At 36.6% G+C, this 22,466-nt stretch overlaps 1 protein-coding gene across 3 annotated transcripts in view; it reads left to right on the top strand.

Moving 5' to 3' along the window:
* Positions 1-22,466, top strand: part of SS18 (SS18 subunit of BAF chromatin remodeling complex) — a 43,214-nt gene that overhangs the window by 1,696 nt on the left and 19,052 nt on the right. For all 3 annotated transcript variants that reach the window (XM_015619084.3, XM_015619086.3, XM_015619085.2), the window contains exons 2-5: positions 1,941-2,017; positions 3,287-3,371; positions 14,652-14,805; positions 21,178-21,399. In XM_015619084.3, the coding sequence (XP_015474570.1) occupies positions 1,941-2,017; positions 3,287-3,371; positions 14,652-14,805; positions 21,178-21,399 (538 nt within the window). The remainder of the gene's footprint in view (positions 1-1,940; positions 2,018-3,286; positions 3,372-14,651; positions 14,806-21,177; positions 21,400-22,466) is intronic.

The following is a 22,466-nucleotide window of genomic DNA, read 5'->3' as shown; positions in this document are numbered from 1 at the left end:
TATATCCTTTTTTTCCTTTTATTTTTTTTTTCTGGTGAAAATGGCCACTGTGTTTCTTATAAAACTTAAAATTAGTACGTGTGTTGCGTGCTAGTGTAGCAGTGGGTTTGTGATCCTCTTCAGAGAGTGCAGTTGTAGCTTTGTCTATTTTCTGAGGCTTACACAGTAGAAAATACTGCAGTTATATCTGTGTTTAGTGCTTAATGAATGTGTTTCCAGATCCAGCAGTTTCAGGCAAAATACTTGCACTGGGATCATTCTAGTCCATTCTGGTGAATTACTGTTTAGAGTTTAAGAAGACTTGGCTGGCTGGCTCCTTCTTATGTGAATAGAAGTCCTGAGTGAACAGCATAAGGTTTCTGACTCTATACTCTTTTCATAGCAGAGATGGATTAGGTAGGAAAAAAAGTGTTGCTACTTTTTTTTTCTTTTTTTTCCCTCCCTGTAGAATTTGTTAGGGAAATAAAGGCTGTGGAATGATCTTTCCGTGTGGAAGGATGAGTCTAGTCATGACTAGTTTCAACTGTGTTTGGAAGAAGGACTGAATACGTGGGATGTTTTAAGGTTCTGCTAGTTTTGTGAAATTCAGCAGCTGGGGAAAGTAATCTAAACTAGATTTCCAGTGAGAGAAAGCAAAGGAGTAAATTGATGCAAAGTTTTGCATTTGCCTGTAAATTTTCCATTTCCGTAAGGTGACTTGGATAACTTGACTGGTGGCTCAGATTAGCCATGGTTCTGCTGAATCTCACCTAATCAGAGTGCAGAGCATATGCTAGAAAGATGTGTGGGCACATGCACTCTAAGAGACCAAGTTGTGGGCTTTTTTCCTGTTTACAGAGCTTGGAACACTCTGACTTCGTGAACTTTCTGTAGAAAGTTGTGAAATTGGCCATTTCCCATGAGTTTTGGAACTACTCTTTTTTGAGTACTGTAATTAAATAGGTGTTCATTTTCATGGACACTTCTGAAGTATAATAGATTTATTGTGTCCATTTGTCCTGGTCACCACAGGATTAATTCTTGCAGTAGCCAGGAGGGGTCATGGCATGGACCTGGAGGTTATTCTGTAGCACCTCGCTTCGTTTTCTGGGGATAGGAAAGGGCTCACGTAGTGTGGTGTGGTCAGATATTGTCGGGGGCTCTATACAGTGAGCACTTGTATGTGAATTATTTGTCCTCTTGTATCCTCCATTATTATTATTATTTTTGCTGTTATTGTTTGCTTCTTAGTGCTGTTTCCAGTAAATTTTTGCCATCTCAACTGGTGATCTTAACTTTTTGTACCTCCAGTTCTCCCTTCCACCCCACCAGAGGGGAGAGGGATGCACGGTTTGGAGTGTTTCAGTGTGAACACTAAACTGGGCAAGACCATTCCTAAACCGTAATGTGCCATTATACCAAATATTTGTGAAATGCAGCTTAATTAGAGGTTCTTCATGTAAGTATTACCTAGCTTTCCAATGCATTTGCTTTGAACAAATCTGGTCATCTCAGTTTTCATCAATAACAATTTCAGTGCCTTTTAAAATTAAATGTATAAGCAGTTGCAGGCTTTAGAAGGAGAAGGGAAACTTGGGGCATTGACTTTTAAGTGAATTTCTTGTTAGCAATCAAATGAAGGGATGTAGAAAACTTTTAAAACTTTCCAAGAACATAGTGCAGAATCAGTATAGGTATTTGAACAAGATGCTTCACAAATGTAGCTGCTGATGGTAGTGCTATGAAACCCTTAAGCTAAAACCTGTAAAATTAATCAGAGGGGAGAAATGGGAGCAAAAACATTATTCTGTAAATAATTGGTGAAGTAGAACTTTCTGGGTAACAACTTTTTTGTTGTTTTTTAACACTAAGAAATGGAGCATTACACATGACTGAAACTTACCTTCAATTTCTGTGCACGAAGAACATGAAATTTACTCCAAACTTCTTTATTGTTTCAGATGTTGGATGAAAACAACCATCTTATCCAGTGCATAATGGACTACCAGAACAAGGGAAAGACTTCTGAATGCTCTCAGTAAGACCTTAAACCATATCTACTCTGGACTGGGAGAATTTCCATCTAAGTCATCACTCTTGATTTGTTCAGCTTACCTTACAGGAGAACCGTGCTGTGAAGAAAAGTACTGCTACAGATACTACACTTGAAATTTCTGTGGAGGGTGGATGGGTTTTATTTGCTCTATGAGTATCTCTTGTGTCACTGAAATGTTGCAACTTTCCTACTGCAAGTTGATGATGATGATGATGCTCATAAAAATAAGGACTGTATAACAGTCTTTTTCCTCTGTATTGTAATTACATTGTTGAAAAGAGGTAGTTTTGTTTGAAAAATTCTCAAAGTCATGCAGGAAAATGGACCTTTCTGCTTCCTTATGGCATGTTTGAAAACCACCTGCTTTTCACTTGCCTAAGAACAAATAGGCTTGTCTTAGAAGTTTGGCTTGCCAAAATACCCATCATGGACTGGCTGTCTAGTGGGGCCTTTGGAGAGGGTCTGAGAGAACTACAGAAGGAGTGATTAGTTAAGGAGTGTTACTTTCCCATTATGCTTTTCTGGCATGAGGTGATGATGGCACCCATGTATTCAGACAGATATGGACAGATAGGACATCTTAGTCCTTTGCCAAGAGAACTGTTACTCAGGGAATAGCAGGGAGATCATAATAGTAGGTGCTTTTGGTTTAAGGGACTACTTTTAGTAGTTAGTAGTAGTAGCAAGCCTGTAGTTATGTACTTGTAATCTGCTCTGGCTTTCAAGGTTATTTTTGTGACTGTGGGCTAGATACGGAGAATCAGGACTGTGGTTCTCTAGCAGAAAAAATATTCCATAGCAAACTTCCAGAGCTCGGAATCCTGATGAAATGTGGTGACAATTCACATAAATCTATGATATATTGAATATGGGAACATAATAAACAGCTCTCTTTCTCTAGTGTTTGTGCTGGAAATTACACCAGACACAAGCACACTCCCTGTATGTCTTCTGGTGATTTAGTTTAAGGCAGGAAGTGAAATAGGTGAGAACAGTGTCACCCAGTTTTAGAATTTTTTCATAGCAAGACAGTAGTACAGATAGGCACAGATATGATGGAGACATTGGGAAAGATTGGATAATAGATAAGTGTGGGGGAAAAGGTGTAATATTCATAGTAATGGTACTCTTGTAAGTCTCTTAAGTATTGTTTTACATAAGTAGCTTTCTTTACATTTGTGGAATTAGAGTAAATTCTGACTTTACTGTATTTATGAATTAAGATTTGTTTTGCATTGTTTATTTTGATAGATACCAGCAGATGCTGCATACAAACTTGGTTTACTTAGCCACTATAGCTGACTCCAATCAGAACATGCAGTCTCTACTACCAGCAGTAAGTACCAAATAATGTAAAAGCAGGGAATATATTTAATTTGGGTTCCTGAAGAGAAAAAAAGCAAAACAAAAAACCAAACCAAAACCCAACCAACCAAATGTTTGTGACAATGACCAAATACTTGGCTTCTGATTTATTATTTATTATTACTATATTATTACTACTTATTATTACTATCCAGTAAATACATGATGCTGTCTCTTTGTGCTGTATTTGGAGTAGTTTCACTGCTTAAGTCTTGCTTGAAATCTGACTTGTTTAACTGTAGACTCTCACTGTGAATTAGATATGCAATGCTCAACTATCTAATTGCCTCAAAGACAGAATTTCTTTTTCCTTTTTTTTTTTTTCCCTCTCAGCTAAGAACTGTAGTGGTGTGGTTCTTAGTCAACTCCTACAGCAGTATTAATTTTCTTCTTAGATTAGGGAAAGGTGGGGGAATGGGATTTTTTTATTGTCTTTTTATTTTTTTGCTGGAATATCATTCATTCTCTTGCCCCAGTGGAACGAGGCTGGGTAAATTTTTTTCTTCTTTTCCACCTTCTAGGTGAGTCTCAAATTCTTTACATGTCTTGGATATTACTTGCTATCTTTTTTTAGCAAAAGAATTTTTTTTGAGTCTGTATTCCTGAAATCTGTATAAGATGCCTCCAGTTTTTCCCCTTTTCCATTGTTTATGCAGCAGTAAGAAAAGAAACAACAGTGTTAAAATAGCTTGCTATCTGCTTGCTTCTTTTGCTAATCAGAAAGCTTGGGGAGTTCATTGTGAGTAGCACAAGGAAGTTCTTTGTTTTTTGGTAATAAGACTTTTCTTGAATTAATATAGTCTTGATTCATTTCTGTAATATGAAGCTAAAAAGCATGTCTATAAAACAGCCATTCCTAGATACTAGTTTTCACCAACTGAAATTGAATTACTTTTTCTTTGGTCTCTGGAGAAGTGTTCTCCAATCATTGCTACTAGTGAAGCATCCTTTCAAGTTGGTACCTAGAGGACTATAGAAACAGTGCTTCATTATGTCCAACCTGTTGTGCCTGTAGAGGTTTCTCTTTTTATAAATCCATGCTTGTAGCTGAGGGGGAGGGAGAGAAACCTTTAAGAGGGCTGTGTGTGTTCCTCAACTAATATGTTTTTGGAGGCTTAATTCATATCCTGGTTCTGATGACAACTGGAAATGAATTTGACCTTATCCTAGTCCCTGGTGGACAGCCCCGTTGTTAAAGTTGAATGTGATGGCATTTTCTTCTTAAAAGAAAATGAAGATAGGGCTGGGAAAGGCTTTTGTAGATCTGGACAGAAGTGTGGCTCTGATCTTCAATGTCAGGAATATTCCATGGTACTGAGAAAAATAGCATAGCATGTGTTTGGGTTGGTAGAGAAAGTCTCTTTTGGACAGGTGAGGAAGGGAATAAAGGTAGCTTCTTGTTTTTTTTTTTTTTTTTCAAAAATACTAAATGAAATTTAGATCTTCAGTCTTACCTAAATGTAGATGCTCTGACCTGCAATCTTTGAAGATTGTCCCAAAATGTAGCATAATCAGACAAGATGATTTTTGTTGGGATTTATAGGAGAATATTCTTTAAATTGTGTCTCTCTTCATAGTAAATTTTAGCTAACAGAATTTGGGAACACGTGAGCTATCATGTTATCTTTTTTTTTTTTTTTCAATGCAAGATGAACTACTTCAGAGTCTTTTCCTCCACTGGCATGTAGGAGCTGATGAGGCTCATGCTTACTTGGAAGTAGTATGATTCTCTTCACTATGGTTGTATATCAACAGTTGATCAGTCTTACTAAATTCAAGGTGTGGATGGTAACGATTAAATACAGAGAGAGATCATGTGAGTGTAGACACCTACTATTTTTAATACTAAAATGCATCAATTTTATGATGCTGCATATGAAACTTGCAGTTTCTTTCCATAGAAGTTAGGCAACTTTGAGTTTGGATAGCTTCTGAAGTTGGGTTGTGTCTCATCTATTTATTTCTGGAAGACTATTCCCCCCTAGTAAATTGTATTTTCTTTTTTGTTTAAATTTTATCCTGTTATTGTTTCAGTCAGGTAAATAAGCTCTCAAGAAATTTCACAACTTTTAAAACATTTCATAAAAAGTGATAGTTATGGATTAAAGTCAGGTTGGAAAGAGAATGCTTCTCTTCAGGTATCGTTCACACTGAACAGGACATAAATGACCGGGTTCATTGAAATTTTTAATGCGAGCAAAAATTACTCTAACCTTATTAGAACTTCATTGGTTCTCATATCACTCTAGCAATAGTCCTTACAATTAATGCTTTATATTGTTAGGAAAAATGCTTGTTGGCTGTTATGCCTTTTCTCTTGTCTTTCAGAATTCACTGTTCTAATGAAATGACTGATGTAGTTTCTAAAACTCTGGTATTGCCTTAGAGAACAAAAAGTGTAGTGACCCAACAGTGCTGTGCAGAGAAATGTTTATTGAACAGGGACTGGAAGTGTGGAGAGGTGAAACAGGTGAAGCAAGCACTGCAGAGTCTGGGTGAAGTGAGCTAGGAAAACGTTGAACATCCAATGTCACTACAAAGCTCCTGTGGTCCTCTATGCGTGCTAGAGCATTAAATTACTACCTATGGGGTAAGACACCTTCTTTCACATTAAAAGACAAAGTGTGAGATTCTTGAGTCAACCAGTCTTTTTTCAACTGTGTGAATAGCAGCATTATTAAAGGCAGGGCTGTGACGTGGCGTATTCCCAGCTGGATAAAAGCAATGGCTAAGTTCACATGTGAAGCTGATACAACTTTTTGCTGTCTCTTCTTGAGTTGTGGCACATTTTCTCTTTCTTGGGCTGAAGTCAAGAGTCTCTTTACCATTACCTTATGAGATAAACTAGCTTCCCAAAATGGGCTTTTGCACCATGAGGAGCACTTACTTTCTTGTGGTTTTTCACTGGTGCTACTTTTGAGGTAGGCTGCAACAAGATATTGATGTTCTTGAGCTGTAGAGAGCAAAGATGCAATTAAAGTGGTGGTGAAGTATTGTGTGTGTTTCTAAACACATGAAATTTCAAACTGCAGAACAAGCATCTTATCCCCTTTGACTTGTTTTTTTTTTTGTTTGTTTTCGGAAGTGTTTTAGTGCCCTTAAAAAGCCATACTAGTGAATGAAAAATGCCCAGCTTTTCTACTTGGACCTCTTCCCTCTCTTATGTCTTCATTTTGCCAAATATTTTTAAATGACCATCTCTTTATTTAGCCTTTAGTGGGAAACCTCCCATTTTATAATAAGCAGATACTAAGGTCTGCAAGAATTATTTGGTGACATTTGTGTGCGGGTTTTTGTTTGGTTTTAGTGGTTTGGTTTGGTTTTTTTGGCTTTTTTTAGTATAGGAAATGATTTTTTTTTTCAGTTTTTCTTACTTACATTGTGTAAGTATGCAGAGCATGAGATTTCAGTGTGTATTTCAAGAAGGTGTTGAAAATAAGTGCTTCTGATTGTTACTCACTTGTGTAACAGAGCTTTCTTCTATGTTGAAAGTGCCTGTTTCTTCCAGTACTAAGTTACAGTCTCTATAGGTAATGACTTTCAAGAAAACTTACTGTGTCCAAGTCATAGAAGAACCTGGAAATTGCATTAAATAGTTTTTCTAAATTTCATAATACTGGAAAAGCTATTAATAAACTTTGTAATTAGAAAAAAAAGGCCTTTTTTCTTGAGCTATTTCTTTCAAAAATAAAGCTTTTGGTAAGACTTGCAAAATCCCTTATTTTGTGCTGTTCCCAAACCTGTCACACAGATTAAGGAGGAGTCCATGCCACTTTAGTTATAAAATACTTCTCTATAAGGTAATGATTACTTTTTATGAACACCTAATATCAACAAGCACTGAAATGCTGGGTGTTTCCAAAGCAACTGCTTCAAGAGATAGGGAAAAACCCAAACCACAACAAACCAAACTAATACAAAGAAACCTCCCAAACCAAAACCAAAGACGTCCACTGCCCATACACAAAATAATAAAATACTGGCAAAAATTAACTTGAAGACAAGCTTTTGTGAAGTGTTATTAATGATGTTTAATGATTCTAAGTTGTGAAGCTCTGCAGGCTAAATAGGAATCTTCAGTATAAGCATGGTTTCACTCAAAACTCTCATATAATTCTAAACACTTTGTTTTTCAAAGAGGTAATGTTAAATCTGTAGTTTTAATGAACTTGTGATGTGGTTTTAGGAAAAAATTGGAGTCTTATGAATTAAGCTGTGCACTCTTTTTTTAGTAGCCTTTAGTTTGAACATAAAAATGGTTTAAAATACATGTTAATTGAATTACCTTGACTTGGCTTTTCTTGAGAAAAAAGCAAGATGGCATCCTGAGAATAAAGATATGTCTCAGTTTTCACACTTCAAAATAAAATTTTGAAATAAAACTTTTGTTACTGATGATGAGAGGAATCTTAAATTAATGAGATTCTTGTCCAGTTCTGTACCAAATACCTGGGACAGTTTGATAGCTATGGTGGTGGTGTGGTTTAACCCCAGCTGGCAACTAAGTACCATGCAGTTGCTTGGTCACCCCACACTCTTTCCTTCCCCTTGCAGTGGGCTGGGTGAGAGAACCAGAAAAAAAAAAGTGAAACCTATTGGTTGAGGTAAGAACAGTTTGATAATTGAAATAAAATACTACTATAAGATCATAGTTGTAATTAACAATGAGACAGTAAAACCACAGACCAGGGCCCAGCCTGAGTGATGCTCTGTGGTGTGGATTAGCCAGTTTGGGTCCACTGTCCCAGCCATGCTCCCTCCTGGCTTCTTGCACACCTTGCTGGCAGAGCCTGGAAAACCGAAAAATCTTTGACTTAAGAGTAAGCCCTGCTTGCCAGCAACTAAGCACCATTGTGTTATTAGCATTATTCTTCTGAATCCAAAACCTGGCGCTGCACCAGCTACTGGGAAGAAAATCAACTCTATCCCAGCATAAATCAGGACAGGTAGCATAGCAGAAAATCTGTTTCTGGTATGTTCAGTATGGTGCATAATTCTGCCTTAGCCTTTCAGAACGCAAGTCCATGCCCAGTTCAAGTTCAGCTATTTGTAAACTGAATTAATAGAGAACAGAGCAAAAGGAAGGTCGAATGTTTCCTGTCAGGAGGCAAGGGAGCTATTAGTCATTACTGGAGCTTGGATTTTGAAGAATAATTGCTCTGACTAAATGTTCAATAATTTTGAAGAAAACAATAATTTCTTCTGATGTTACAAAAAAGAAAAAGGTGGCTGTGCTGGCACAACTGAAAGGGCGCTGTTGGAAATGAAGAGTCACTGGAGGAAGCTTATTAACCCAGCAACTACACTAGGAATAAAATAAATACAGGAATTTAAGTTGTTAGGAAGTTAGGAGTGAATTCAGAGCCCACTAGCTGCCACTTTAAACCAGAGGATCACTAAGTTCTATAAGCTACTTTGCATGTATTGTTAATCAGGTGTGTCCACATGGGGAGCTAGAGCACTGTACACAAAAAACTACTTCTATTGCTATGAACTTCTGTGGCTGATTTAGAAATCAGTAAAAATCACTGGCAGTTTGAATGAGGAGTATGCTCTAAAGTGTAATTCTTTCATACTTGAAGATGTGATTTGCCTCTCTGTAGTGCAATATGTGCACAATAAATACCTTTTCAACTGTAGGCAGGCAGTTTGGTAATGTAGGTGCAGAGTCTGTGTGGTTTTGCTCTTTCCCAAATGCCTTGCTGTGAGGGTTCTGCAGGATTCTTTCTTATTTAGCTGAGTTTACGTAAAGCCTTTTAGCTAGAACAGAGGTGGATTTTTTTCTCTTAGGCTACTAAATGCAAGCAAAAACTGTAATTATCAGACCAAACATTAAACCGTCTTAAAAGAAAATGAGGCAAGAGTTGTGGAACACAAAGCTTCTGAGGACAGATAGAAACTGCATTTTATGGGGGATTTATAGAGCGCCTCAGAAATTGTCTAGTGTCTATAAGTCAGTGATCCCTGAGTTGAGATCCACAGTTAACTTATTCATGGTCACTTACAATAAACCCATATAAATTCATACAGATTTTAAAATTTCTGATTTTAATAATTTTTAGTTCTACTAAAGCCCCAAAAGAATTTTTGGGGGATCATTTTTAAAGTATCAGGGTAACTATTGTTAAGAGGACATCAGATATTTTAGGGTTACATTTTGTTTGTTAAAATGTTGTTAAGGGATATTGGGACAGTGAAATGTTTTTATGTAGTGACATGCAATTTGAAACAAAGATTCCAATTTCATCTTTAAACAGAATGTTTAAGTGTTACATTATGCAGTATTTTAACATTTGTTCAAGTATTAAGTCAGAATTTCTCTGATTGTTGAAGACACTGATGTAAATCAAGATGTATAAACTGATTGTTCTAAATTTTGAATCCCTTAGTCTGAGCGTCACATCTGGTAATCCAACAGTGAGACCAAAAATTACATTTATAATTCACTATTTAGACATGATTGTAAATGCTCTTCCTGTAGAAGTCCTCCTTACCCCCAAATATTACATTAGCTGAGAATTGATACAGGGTCTTCATTTTTTCATGTAAGACACTCAGTACTAGAGTACCCTGTACCTTGTAGAAGAAAAGTTGTAGCCCAATTAAATCTCCGCTCTTTCAAATCTCAAAACCATATTCCTTTACAATCTTATTTCCCAGTCTGACACCTCAGTAAGTACTCCACAGGTGCCATCACCACCTATCAACAGAGTACTGCTCTCTGAGACTGGGACAGGTCCTGTGATATTAGCAGTGTGATATGAGCAGGGCAGATCACCCCCTGGGAAGGGGTGTTTTGCTTTGCAGAAAATGGTACTTGAGAATTGAAAATAAAGATGATTGATTAAATCCTGAGTGAGGGCTTCTCTTGGAAAGAAAAGAAGGCTATTTATGTTTGCATTTCCTGTAGCTTTTAATTGTAATTCTGAGAAAATTTCTAGAAAATTGTGGTTTTGATAGTGTAGTTTAAGTATCTATTGCTAATTGTTTTGATTAACAATACCGTGTTTTAATGTGCTTAACAGTATTTCCTGATTTTTGCTTTTTTTTTGGTGACTAAGTTGGTATTCCACCTCACTTTTTATAATAATAGATGTTCCACAAACAAATCTTTGAACCTGCTGTTGGTGGTAAAAATCTTACCAGCTTCAGGTGCACATTTTACCCTAGGACATTTTATTGTTGCATCTTGCATTTGATCTATTTTATTATTTAAAATAAAATCCTCTAAAAAAATGCAGTGTAACTGTTGTTTTTAATGCATGCTTTCAAATAACTTTTCGATTTAGTAGGATTTTATTTGCTGGAAGCTGACAGTTAAAATCTAATTTTTTTTTCTTGTCTCTTTTTTTATTACAACTTGTTGACTTTTTGAGTCAGTTTCAGTCTTTTTCCAGTTCAGATTTCCAGAGTTTCACTAAATAGCTTATAATTATTTTTTGCTCTGATAAATTTTAAATGCTTATAGCGGCTATAAGTGTATTCTGTGTGTTTGGGGAAATGAGCCAAAAGTTAGTGTTGAGCAAGTGAAGCTATATCTAACATTTTCAAGTCTTTAATATACTTTTTACCGATAGTGAAATATTTAACGTCTTCTACTACATAATTGGAATAAAATAATCAATGATTTTAATTTTCATTCCTTTTTGTCGTACATCCAGCAAAAGAAGGGAGTTGTTGTTTTGAATACTGTGTGTAATCATTTTGCATTTTAAAAAGTCTTTGCTATATGTAGTGCACGTTCCTGGGGATAGTAAATTTTCTTAACTTCTATAAATAACAAGAAAGGCTAAATAATCTAGTTTATGTAGCTGGGTGGGTTTTTTTGTTGTTGCTGTTGTTGTGGGGTTTTTAAATTAAAGTTAATTTAAAGAAGTTTATTATCTGTAAAAGTCTGGATCAAGTCCAACAGAAATCGGGAAGTTGCCATTTAAAAACATTTTTTTCTTGTTTTCTTCTGTCTGCATCCACTAGAAAAATACTCTGGAGGAATTTCACTGGGGAATAATTATGTCTGCAGGAGACATTTCATTTTAATTACTATCAGGTAGTGATTGGTTTTGATCTGACAAAAAGGCTTGTAATGTTCTTTTAAAATTTCCTATATAATATCCTATATAACTGTTGCTATTGCATATATGTATGTGTAATTATCTCTTAATCTTACTTAAACATGGTTCTAGCATACTGTGTTGATGAATACCTCAGGTTTATGTGATTTATGGGGTGTCTTGTATGTTTAATGTTATTCCTCAATTTACTGACTATGCTCATGAGATTTTCTTTCTTGTTAAACCATTAATTGGATGATATACTTTTTGTATGTATCATACATTAAATTGTATTTCTGTCATACCCTCTCATGTTACATTCCTTAATATGCAAAAAAAAAAAAATCTGTCCTTTTTGCTGTTTCAGGTTTAAACATTCTAAGTTTTTAATCACTGATTGCCTCTCTTTAGAATCCTTTTATTTTTACAGTATCTTTTTGCGATTACTTTGCCCAAATTGAATGTGTATTATGGTATCAAATACATAGGTATTTCTTTTCTTTAATAATCTACCTCACTTTGCTTATTACTGAAGATAATCAGAAAGTGACCACAGGTCTTACGAATAGATTTTATGGGGTTTTGAGTTTTTTGTTCATTTTGTTGGGTTTTTTGTTTTGGTTTGGGGTTTTTTCCCCACCAAACTGTCTGGCTCGTGGTCAGTTCTTTTTTGTTTGTTAGTTTTTTTCTGGATTAATGGTAACAGGAGCTTCCTCTTTCTGAAGAAAGTGGTTCACATTCAGTCTAATTGCCATATATTTATACACATCATTTGGCACCTTCTGCTTATTCCTTCTTCCACATTTTCAGTAATGTTGCAGTAACTTCACCAGTTGACATTTACTAAAATATTTTTAGGAGATCTGTGTATGTTCCTTTACTCTTTGAACTTCATGAACTTCCCTTTGGCAGTTTCTGATCAGTGCCACTGGACAATGTGTTGCTTCAAAAGGCTTTGTCAAAAAACTTGTGTTAAGAAGTTTATGTTAATTATGCAGCTAGGTGGTTTAATGTATATTTTTAAAAATTCCTAGTAAATTAGAAAGTTTTGATTTTACTACATTGACACTTTACTAACTCAGCTTTATCATCCTTGGAATTTTGTGATATTTAATTATTTTCATCATTTTACCTGTAGCTCAGAGAACAAGGCTCATGGGTCCATAATTCCTATAACTGGTCCTACTACTTTTTTTATAAATAGAGGTACAGTGTCTACCTTCTATTCATCTGATAGGGTAGTTTCTTTTAATGGCAGACTGATTTTTTTTTAGCATTTTGGACCTTTTTCTTGCATTATTTTCAAGAATCTGATGTGGATTCACACAGGTGTTTGGGCTGTTTCTATATACAGAAGCTCCTCTTGATGAATTGTTTTCTGGTAGTATCTTTTTGAGTGTTTTGAGTTGCTCCCTCAGTTGTCTTAATTCCCTGTGGTTTGTGAAGTCTCTTGCAGGTTTTTGTATCTGAAGTTCTAAACACTTTTTTTTTCCCCTGTCCTTGCATGTCTACACTCTCATGCTGTCTTTTTGATAACTGCAGTGTTTTTCTTGAAGGATAGTTGTTCTGAAATCTTCAGGCTCAATAGAGTTGGAATATATATAGTTTTGTCTAAATAATCCTTGGAGCTTTTTTCATCCGTCTTTCCACAGATAGGGGCATGCCCATGTTTGTACAGTATCATACGCAGGATAGCTAAAAACTAGGTATGAGCTAATCTTCTTTAGTACTTCATTGGACCTCCTGCCACTTCTGCTACAGGTCGAGGAAGGAACTTTGCTTATGAAATGTCTTTCTCTTCATCATGGAGCAATGAATAGAATTTAGAAAGAGAAAGTTGCCTACTTGCTTATATTTTTCTCCATCTCCTTCCTTTCTTCTTGTTGAAAAAAAAAAGCCTTCACTAATTTCCTGAGGAATTTCTTAAAGTACTGCAGGGAAAATAATACCTGCTTGAGGTATTTGAAGAAATGTTGAGACAATAAATTACTACTCTTCACTCCCCTCCCCTGGCAAGTGAATATTTGTATGTGTGTCTATGTTACCCTGCTGTTACCATCTCCAACATACACTCACTGGAAAAGCCTTGCTCTTTAATGCTGTACTGTGTTTTTTCTTTATGAACCTGTTGAATGGTGTAGGCATAAGCAGGGACTGGGCTAGACAGGAACTTAGGGTTCACCCCCTTGGTTCTGTCTCTCAGGAGAAAAATGCGCACATGGTTGTCTCATGGGGGTTTTTCATGAAGGGTTGTAACCTGTAGACAGAGTCCTCAAAAGCCAGGGAGCCAAGAATTTGTTCCCGCTGAGATGATTTTTACTCCCCTGAAGGTGCTTGCCTAAGGTATGTGAGGAGGATGGTAGAGTCTCACAGGTGTTTTTAGTAGGAAAACAAAGCTGGCTACTAGCAGTTTTTGTGTCTCCTTACATTGCCATTAGTAGAACCTACCAGTAAATTCCCCCTTGTATTTATTGTTTTTCTTGCTCTCCCTCTTTGAACTCTCAAGGTTATTCAGTTATTTTCCTCACAATTTCATTAGGAAATTTGCCAAAAACATCCTTTCTAGGCAGCTGTCTCTGGACCTTTGGAGGCCAGCACTAATGTGCTTCCAGTCTGTAGGGGGTGTTTGGCACAGAATTATGAACTAGGCCTTCATCGCTTTGGGGGAGAGCAGGGAAGAGATCGCTAGCATTTTACCACACCCAGGTGCAAATTTTTTTTGCTGGTCTATGAGCATTCAGAGGCTTTCATCTCATGTTGTACCTGTTTTGTCCCAGTGCAAGGTCTGTTAACAGCAACAAATTGTTGATGTGAGAGAATTACAGTGAAGACTTATTTCTCTGTTGAATGAAAGCTTTTTTGTGTGTATGTGAGGGAGTGACTCCAGCGATCTTAAACTGTTCAGATGTAATTTTTTAATGAGACATTGATTTGTGTTTTTTTTTATTTTAAAGTGGTGCTCAAAGGTGCTGTGGTGTTGCCTGCATGTAATACTTCACGTAAAATTGATTAAAATGTTAAATGTTTAGCCAGAATTAATGCTGGGAGGAGTTAAACATATCAGATAGAGAAAGAAATGCGATTCAGCGCTTTCTTTCGTACGCTGTTGAACAATATAGGCAAGTGCTGTACCATATGTACATATAATATATTTGTCAGACTAACTGCTTCTCGTGTTTGACTAAACTGTCTCCTTTCAGCCACCCACACAGAATATGCCTATGGGTCCGGGCGGGATGAGTCAGAGCGGCCCTCCCCCACCCCCGCGCTCGCACAACATGTCTTCAGATGGTATGGTAGGTGGGGGCCCTCCTGCACCACACATGCAGAACCAGATGAACGGCCAGATGCCTGGTAAGTTTTTCTCCTCTAAGACATTAACACCAGCGTTGCCTGGCAACTGAAACGACATGGGGGCTCAAGGGATACTAGATTGTTGATGACAAAACTGCTTTGAATGCCCCCGAGTACAAGCTCTCTTAGAGTTTGTTAGCTACAGAGCTACGTGACCTGTATTCAGTGTTTATCAGGCTGCCCTTGGGCTTTGATGTAGCTGACACACAGCATTCCTCTGATGAACAGAACTGGCTAAATTTAGTCTGTTTGAAACCATGCAGTACAGCTGGCTTTAGAGGGCTTACTGGGGAAAGGTATTGGCCTGTGGCTGAGCGAACACAAATCCTTCCATAAAAAGATAATGTGAAATCATTGTAGCTAAATAATTAGATAATAATAAAATAGATGCATCCGAAAGAGGCTGTTTCTGATGTGTGTAAATGTTTAAAAGAAGAAAAAAGATTGCTTTTATACAGCTTCCACTAATCTCCTGTGTTCTTTATTATTGAAGATGTGTTGAATCGTAAGGGATTTGTAAAGAAATGGCCTCCAGATTATTGTTCTAGGTGTAAATTTTAAGTCAGTTTCTATGCCATCCTGTTTTGTAATAAAAAGAAAAGTACTTGGGAAGACAGAAAAAAAAATCAGAGAAAGAGGATGATAAAATTCCACATTGTACCTACCAATACTGGCTTTGGGGTAACTATTCCCTTTAGCAGTCAGATCAGAGTGCAGTAGGCAATGGAAGAGCATGCTTCTTTATATAGAGACTATTTTCCTGAATTTCCACTTGTAAAATCATACTGCCTATTTCATGTGAAATGGCTTTCAGCTTAAAATTGCATTCCCAGGATTGCTTTTGTTCAGGATCCCTGTTTTGTTTTTTTTTTTTGTTATGGGGGAACTTTTCGTACAAAAGCTCCTGAAGGTATTGATACTTTTGAGAAAGTAAACTATTGTCAAAGGATCTTTGAAAATTCATCTCTTGCTGGTGTCAAGGATAAGCTTCCTGACAGCAAACACAGTAATAACTATGCAAAACTTAATACAAAGTAAAAAAATATAACAATTGCTCTAGTCTCTAATTTCTGTGCAATTCTTAATAAAACGGACTTAATAATGGTGTCTTTTCTGAAAGAGTAGCTTGAATAACCTCTAGAGGCCATGTGTAAGAAGTGCAATCAAAGATCTAGAGAAGTTAGTTTTATCATACATGTTGGTCATGGTCTGCATTTGGAAGTGTAAACAGCAATATATGCTGCTCCCTAAGTAGGGCAGAGATATTCTGATTATGGTGTCCTTTATCCATCTAAGATCCATCAGTTCCCATGGAGAATAGCATTGCCTCTCAAAAATCAGTCTCTTTGACCCTCAAGTGTAATCATATTATTGTTATTATAGTGATCTTTTCCAAGGAGAAGGATTACTAAGTCACAATGTGAGCATAATGACTTCGCTGCAGAGCCACAAGGGAGAAAAGTCACTCCTTAAACATACATATTTTGTAATTAGATAGAATAAGAAAAGAGTGCTTAGGAAAATACGTGAAAGGTAAATAGCTTTGTTTTGGTATTCACCTAGACAGATACTTAAATACAGTTTCCAACTAAGCTTTAATTTAGCCTTCCCTCCAACATACTCTCTTTCTTGAATGTCTGTTCTTTCCTTCTCAGTTTGAGGTTTTCTCTGAGGATGTGAAGATAAACAGCTTAGGATGAGGGCATCTCTAATATTGGAAAGGCATGCTAGAATCATTTCATAGGTAGACATTGGAAAAAGGGAAACAGAATCCTCTTGTTAAGTGGATTAACTGGCTGAATCACACATATCTTTTTAAGTGTGCCTTAGTTTGTCTGCTTGTGAACCTTTCTGTATTTCACAGACATGTATTTCTAATAATTTCTGCAGAGTATGTATTTGCTTTCTGGATTTATGTCACTTATTCTGAGCTTACATAAACATTTGTACTAAAAACCAGATACAAAATCTTGAATATCTGTAGAGATTACCTGTATAAAAGGAGCAAAGTCACTAATCTTAAACAGAGAGAATCCAGGACTGACATCAGTTGACCAGCCTGGAAAAAATAAAATGCAGGCTCTTGAAAATGGATTTCGGGTATTACCTGAGCAGGGGCTTTCATAGACCTGAGTATGGGCAGAAGGGTTGATGAGAGGATTAGAAGAAATGCCTAGTGATCATCAGGCCATGAGCAATTTCAAAGTTTTGCTGTAGACCTGTCCCATTGCCTGAAAGGCAGTGGATGATTTTCGTAGTACCTGTGTCCTGGTTAATACAGAACCTGAACTGCTGCTGGGGCTCTTAATTGCATCCCCTGACAAATGCGTGTCTGTATCCTCTTGCCAGGGAAGACAGTCATGACAAACCTTTTTCAGCTGGTGATACACTTGAGTGTTATCTGTACCTGTGTCAGATTGTGGTTTTTTGAAAAAAATGCTTTCTTAGGAGTTACTTTGACTGAGTTTATGTGATGCAGAGTAAGGGTGATCTGGATTTGGAAGGAGATGATGAACTTAGATGTGCTGGAGGCAAGTTGTCTTCCTGATTTCTTGATGTTGTTTTCTCACATGTAAAACGTTGAAAGGTAAGACTAGCTGTAGGGGTTTCTGACCTTAGTCATGGCACTGGTAGGTGACTGTCCTGAATAACAGGTTTTTCTGGTTCAGGGTTAGTTTTTGCAGTAGCCAGGAGGAGGTATGGCCAGGAACTGGAGGTTATTCTGACCTACAGGGTATTGTCAGGGGTTCTTTGTGGTGAGCAATTGCCTGTGAATCCGTTACATCTTGTATACTGTTATTAATACTGTTGCTGTTATGTAACTTTTCTTTAAAAGGTCTGTTCTTTTTCTTATTTCATTGCTATTTCCAGTAAATTGTTCTTATCTCAACTTGTAATCTTTACTTTTTGTGCCTCCAGTTCTCTTCTCCAGCCCAGCACAGGAAAGGGGATACAGGGGAGCAAGCTAAGTGGTGTGTGGTTTGGAGTGTTTTAGTGGAAACGGTAAATTGGGGAATAGCATTTCAAAACCACAACACAGGTGTTTGTGTGTTCCCAACAAGTTCTGTCAAAATCTTCTTTCCTTCCTGCAAATGTAGTCTCAAATGTATTTAGTTTGGATTACAGCTTCTTGGAGGTAAGGTGCTGTGCATAGGTAATTCATAGGAAAAAGGACTTGAGTTTATACTCAGGATAGCTAGTTACTCTGCTGACTTCATTGTAACACAAGGTTAATTATAAGTGTATATGTTTTAACTGTAGCATTTAAAGCAGTTACTTTAAAATTGAGATACATACTTCATGCCTCATTAATTCACTCACAGTTCATTCATTTTCTCTTCTTCCTGTTTAATTTATCCCTATAAAAAAGAAAATCCTTTTGTCATTAGATGCAAGAGAACTCCATAAAGTGTTTTGACAAACTATAATAAAAAATTATATGTAAAGTGTGTTTCTGTTATTTTTCATTTCCAAGGCTTTTGTTCCTATGGTCTCAGCTTTTTCTTTCACCTTATTTTCTAGCTTCTCCCTAACAAACCCCCAGATTTTGACCACAGAAAATACACATACCTCACATTTCATTTGACAGCTTTTTCTTATGAGTGCTTTATCCTGTTTTAGTGCTACTTGAGACATGAAGTGTAACCTAGCCTTTTAAAGAAGGTGTTTTATTTTTTCAAGTTATCTCTTCCAATGATTCTTGCCTTCCTCATTTTACTTCTTACATTACCAGTTTTTAAAAACTTGCTCCCCTGTGTGCTTGCCTAACTCTGAAATCTATCATTGACAATGTCTTCCTTTAATCAGAAAGAAATAAAACCACTCCCAGGCCCTAACTTTCTGGCACTAAGCCTGTGTATTCCTTCCTTTAATTAGGAAAGTAGTCTTCTAGCAGCTCTGCCATAGTTGCTTGGCACTATAGTAGGAGGTAAAGTGGGAAGCTTTTCTTCACTGTAGCTTTACCTAAGAGCACATTCATGATTGAGTTCATAGTTAGATTGAAGCTCACTTTTTCATAATTAAACTGTCTCCATGTTCTCATTATTACAGAATTAGGCAGTGTTGAATTGAAGAGGGGCAGCATAGGTATCTGTAGTACTCTTGTGGGCATAATCCTATTCACTGAATTGCTTTTTCTGTTTCTGGTGGACCTGCCTTTGTACATTTCAGCAATCTCTGCTCACCTTACTTTACCAGAACAGTGAACTGCATGTATGATATCTTTTTCATCTTTTACACTTTCCTTGACAAAATAGGTTTGTGTTTATTTCAGTAAAGTGTCTTAAAAAGGGCAAGAGACAAAAACTTATTCTTTGTTTCTTCACTTTGGCTTTAGTAGCCATGTTCATTTATCATTGTTATCTTTTTCTTTTGCATCTTTTTGTTTCAGTTAGTATTGTCTCTGTGACCTTGTGTGCAGCTCTTTATGTCCTTATTTCTGCCTTCATTCTACCCTAGATTAGTGCAGTTTTTTCGTTAGCCAAGGACTTAGGAACTGTTTACATCTGAAGGCAGAGGGTGTGTGTGTGTGTGTGTGTGTGCGTTCCTTTTTTAAAAAAAAATTTCATTGGGAAATATGTAAACTAATCAGTACCTTCCTACAGCTCTACTAGTGTAGTTTCTTTTAGATTCCTCTTCCTAGACTTCTCTAGCTTAACAAATAAACCTGTGGCATGTTTAGCAACAGCAGCAGCATCTTGGTGAAATCTGTACATATCGGCATTTGCTTTGTTTACAGTTGGCCTGGTCTGTTATGTCTTCTGATTGTACAAATTTTCATGAGGTCTTGTCATGTGGTCCTTGTCATGGATAGAATCCATACATTTCATCTTTTTTCACTTGTTGCAGTTATATCCAGTCCCACCTCTTTACTAATTTTAGTTCCAGTAGCTGTTCACCCACTCCTAAAGTAATGAGTAAACTGACCAGATGGTATTGTAATGTTGTACTTGTTAAAATACCTATTGCGGGTAGATTGAATTCAGGGAATAATCCAAATTCAACCTTTGTTGTCAGGAAGAAGGGAAATAGAAGGTGAAAAGATGCTGTTGGCTCATGGGTGTATGAACAAGTTTCTTTTCCTTTGCATCTTCACAAATTGAACTGATAATCTGGAGACTGTCCTTCCACTCATTATCCCCCACTCTAGTAATCCGCAAATACAGTTGCAGAATATTGGCTATATAGTATATGATCAGAAATGTGAAATAGTTCTTCAGTCATTTTAATTCTACAAGGTTTCATACTATCTGAATCACTGCAATGCTAGGTCCATTAGAAATCAAAAGCATTGATTTTCTATTGTGTTGAAATTTCCCACCTTATTTACAAATAGAAAATATGCAGCCATTGTCTGTAACATTTTCCCTTTGTTCCTTTTATCACACCTTTCTCTGATTTCCAATGTTGTTCTTTTACATATGCACGACAAAGGTGATGTGTTTACCAACGTAGGTCACTAAATGCTTTCCATTTACATGTCATTCTTATAAAAAAGTTGTGATTGAAGTATCAAAAAAAAAAAAAAAAAGTCTTGATGCCTTACTATGAAGATTTCTACTCATTCCCATCTCAGGAGACAAACTCAAGAGTTTTCTTCTTGTTATGACCAAGTTTTGGTTAGATTTTTATCTACAGGGGCATTAAAACAGCTCTGTAGAAAAATTAGTCTGACTCACAGGTTTTCCATAAATGCCTTTGCTGTTGTATCAGTGATGCATGGAGTGTTTGTCTCCTTCTCTTTCTTCTGTGGGTAGCTGTGTAATCATTTGAATGAAAGTTTGCCTAGGTTAGCATTTAGTGGTGGACTTGGCACTATTAAATTTGTTGTTGGACTTTGCAATCTTAGTGGTCTTTTCCAGCCAAAATGTTTTTATGATTCTCTGTAATTTCACCATGACAATATTAATACTGCCTGCATTTGAAAGTAATACTAATTGTTAGTTTCAAAAAATTGTCTAACATGGGTTGTTTGAATACACAGAAATGTTGCAGCCATTGTAACAATTACAGCTCTGATGGAGTTGTCAAGCTGTCTGTTACACTGGTCTTGTGCCATTCAGAACAAAATTCAGGCTGTGTTAGGCAAGTACTAAAAAGACTAGTTTTGTGTATGATACAGGTAGAAGATGAGCTATATGATAATTCAGATTTGTTTCTGTAGCTTTAGCTACCCAACAAAAGAAAATGTAGTAGAGATGAGCTGTTACTTTCTTTTTGAAGTGAGGGAATCACATGCAAACCATATTTAAATTTATTTTCATGTAATTGTATTTAATGACTTCTGTTTAGTTTTGTGATTCATTATGACTGTTTTCACGTGCTTTTATGATGCTTAATGTACAATTTTTTTCCCTGTTTTTCTTTCTGAAGGACCCAACCATATGCCTATGCAAGGACCTGGACCTAACCAACTCAATATGACAAACAGTTCCATGAATATGCCTTCAAGTAGCCATGGGTCCATGGGTGGCTATAATCACTCAGTGCCATCGTCACAGAGCATGCCAGTGCAGAATCAGATGACAATGAGCCAGGGACAGCCGATGGGCAACTATGGGCCCAGACCGAACATGAATATGCAACCAAACCAAGGTAAGTGAGGTGATTGTTAGCTTCTGTAAAAGGAGAACATCTTGGGTGCAGAATTTTTTAAGGTCTTATCTTGTAGATTTCCTTCTTTAAGTGTGTTTGTACCCTGAGGTTGGCTCAGTTGATTAGGGCAATGTGCTAAGAACACAAAGGTTGTGACTTCAATCACCCTATGGGCCATTTACCTAAGATGTGGTCTCAATGATCCTTATGGAAGGATCACCTCAGAGTACTCTGTGAATGTTTGGAAGATTCTACATCTCTTTTCTCATATGTATCTTTGACTTTTTGTTTATTTGCAGACATTGAACTATTTTCCAGTATTGTGTGAAAACCTAGGAATGGATCTACTTTCATCATTTATAAGCTGGAACTACTGTTTGTCTTTTTCAGACTTTACGCTTCTAGCAATGTGTTATTGTCATTCAGGTTGATAAAAGAAATCTCTGCTTTTATATCTCTTGGTTAAATTGAAAAATCAAAGTCAGATAGCCCTCAGATTGTTATACCTAGTTAGTCTTTGTTTACTCCATGCTGTTTTAGCTTGGAATGTCTGTTAGTCTTAGAGAAGCAAAATTCAGTTCCAGGAATAAATCTGGTACTCCCTACTGCTTTCATGAGATGTCCTTGTGTATATAGTAAAAGTCAAAACTAATTTTGTATCTAAGATATTTCCATTGCATAAACTGATGATGTTTTGATGTCCTTGTGGAAGTGCAAGGACATTGTGGAATTAAAATATTGCATTAGAGTCACAGCACAACAAACTGTTAAGTTGTATATGTACTGCATATTGTTATAGAGGTGCTTTACAAGTCAGCAATCAGTATTTTCAACTTACCTGCTAAGTCTATTACTGCACTGGTTCTGTACATAGCACCTGCTAGAAGACATAAGACAAACAAGAGCTCCACTTTTTTATATATAGATACCATCTGTTCCTGAGGTGTACAGACAGACCAGGTCATACTGATCAGTTTGATTATTAGGTTACAGAAAGGTGTAAAACAGACAAAAGATTAACTTAAATGAGAGGCTAAAATTAAGTCATGATGAGAGAAGTTCCTTCT

The sequence above is a fragment of the Parus major genome, chromosome 2, assembly GCF_001522545.3.
Source record: "Parus major isolate Abel chromosome 2, Parus_major1.1, whole genome shotgun sequence".
Classification (NCBI taxonomy): Eukaryota; Metazoa; Chordata; class Aves; order Passeriformes; family Paridae; genus Parus; species Parus major.
Note: the sequence above shows the minus strand (reverse complement) of the source record. Positions and strands in the feature narration are given on the sequence as shown.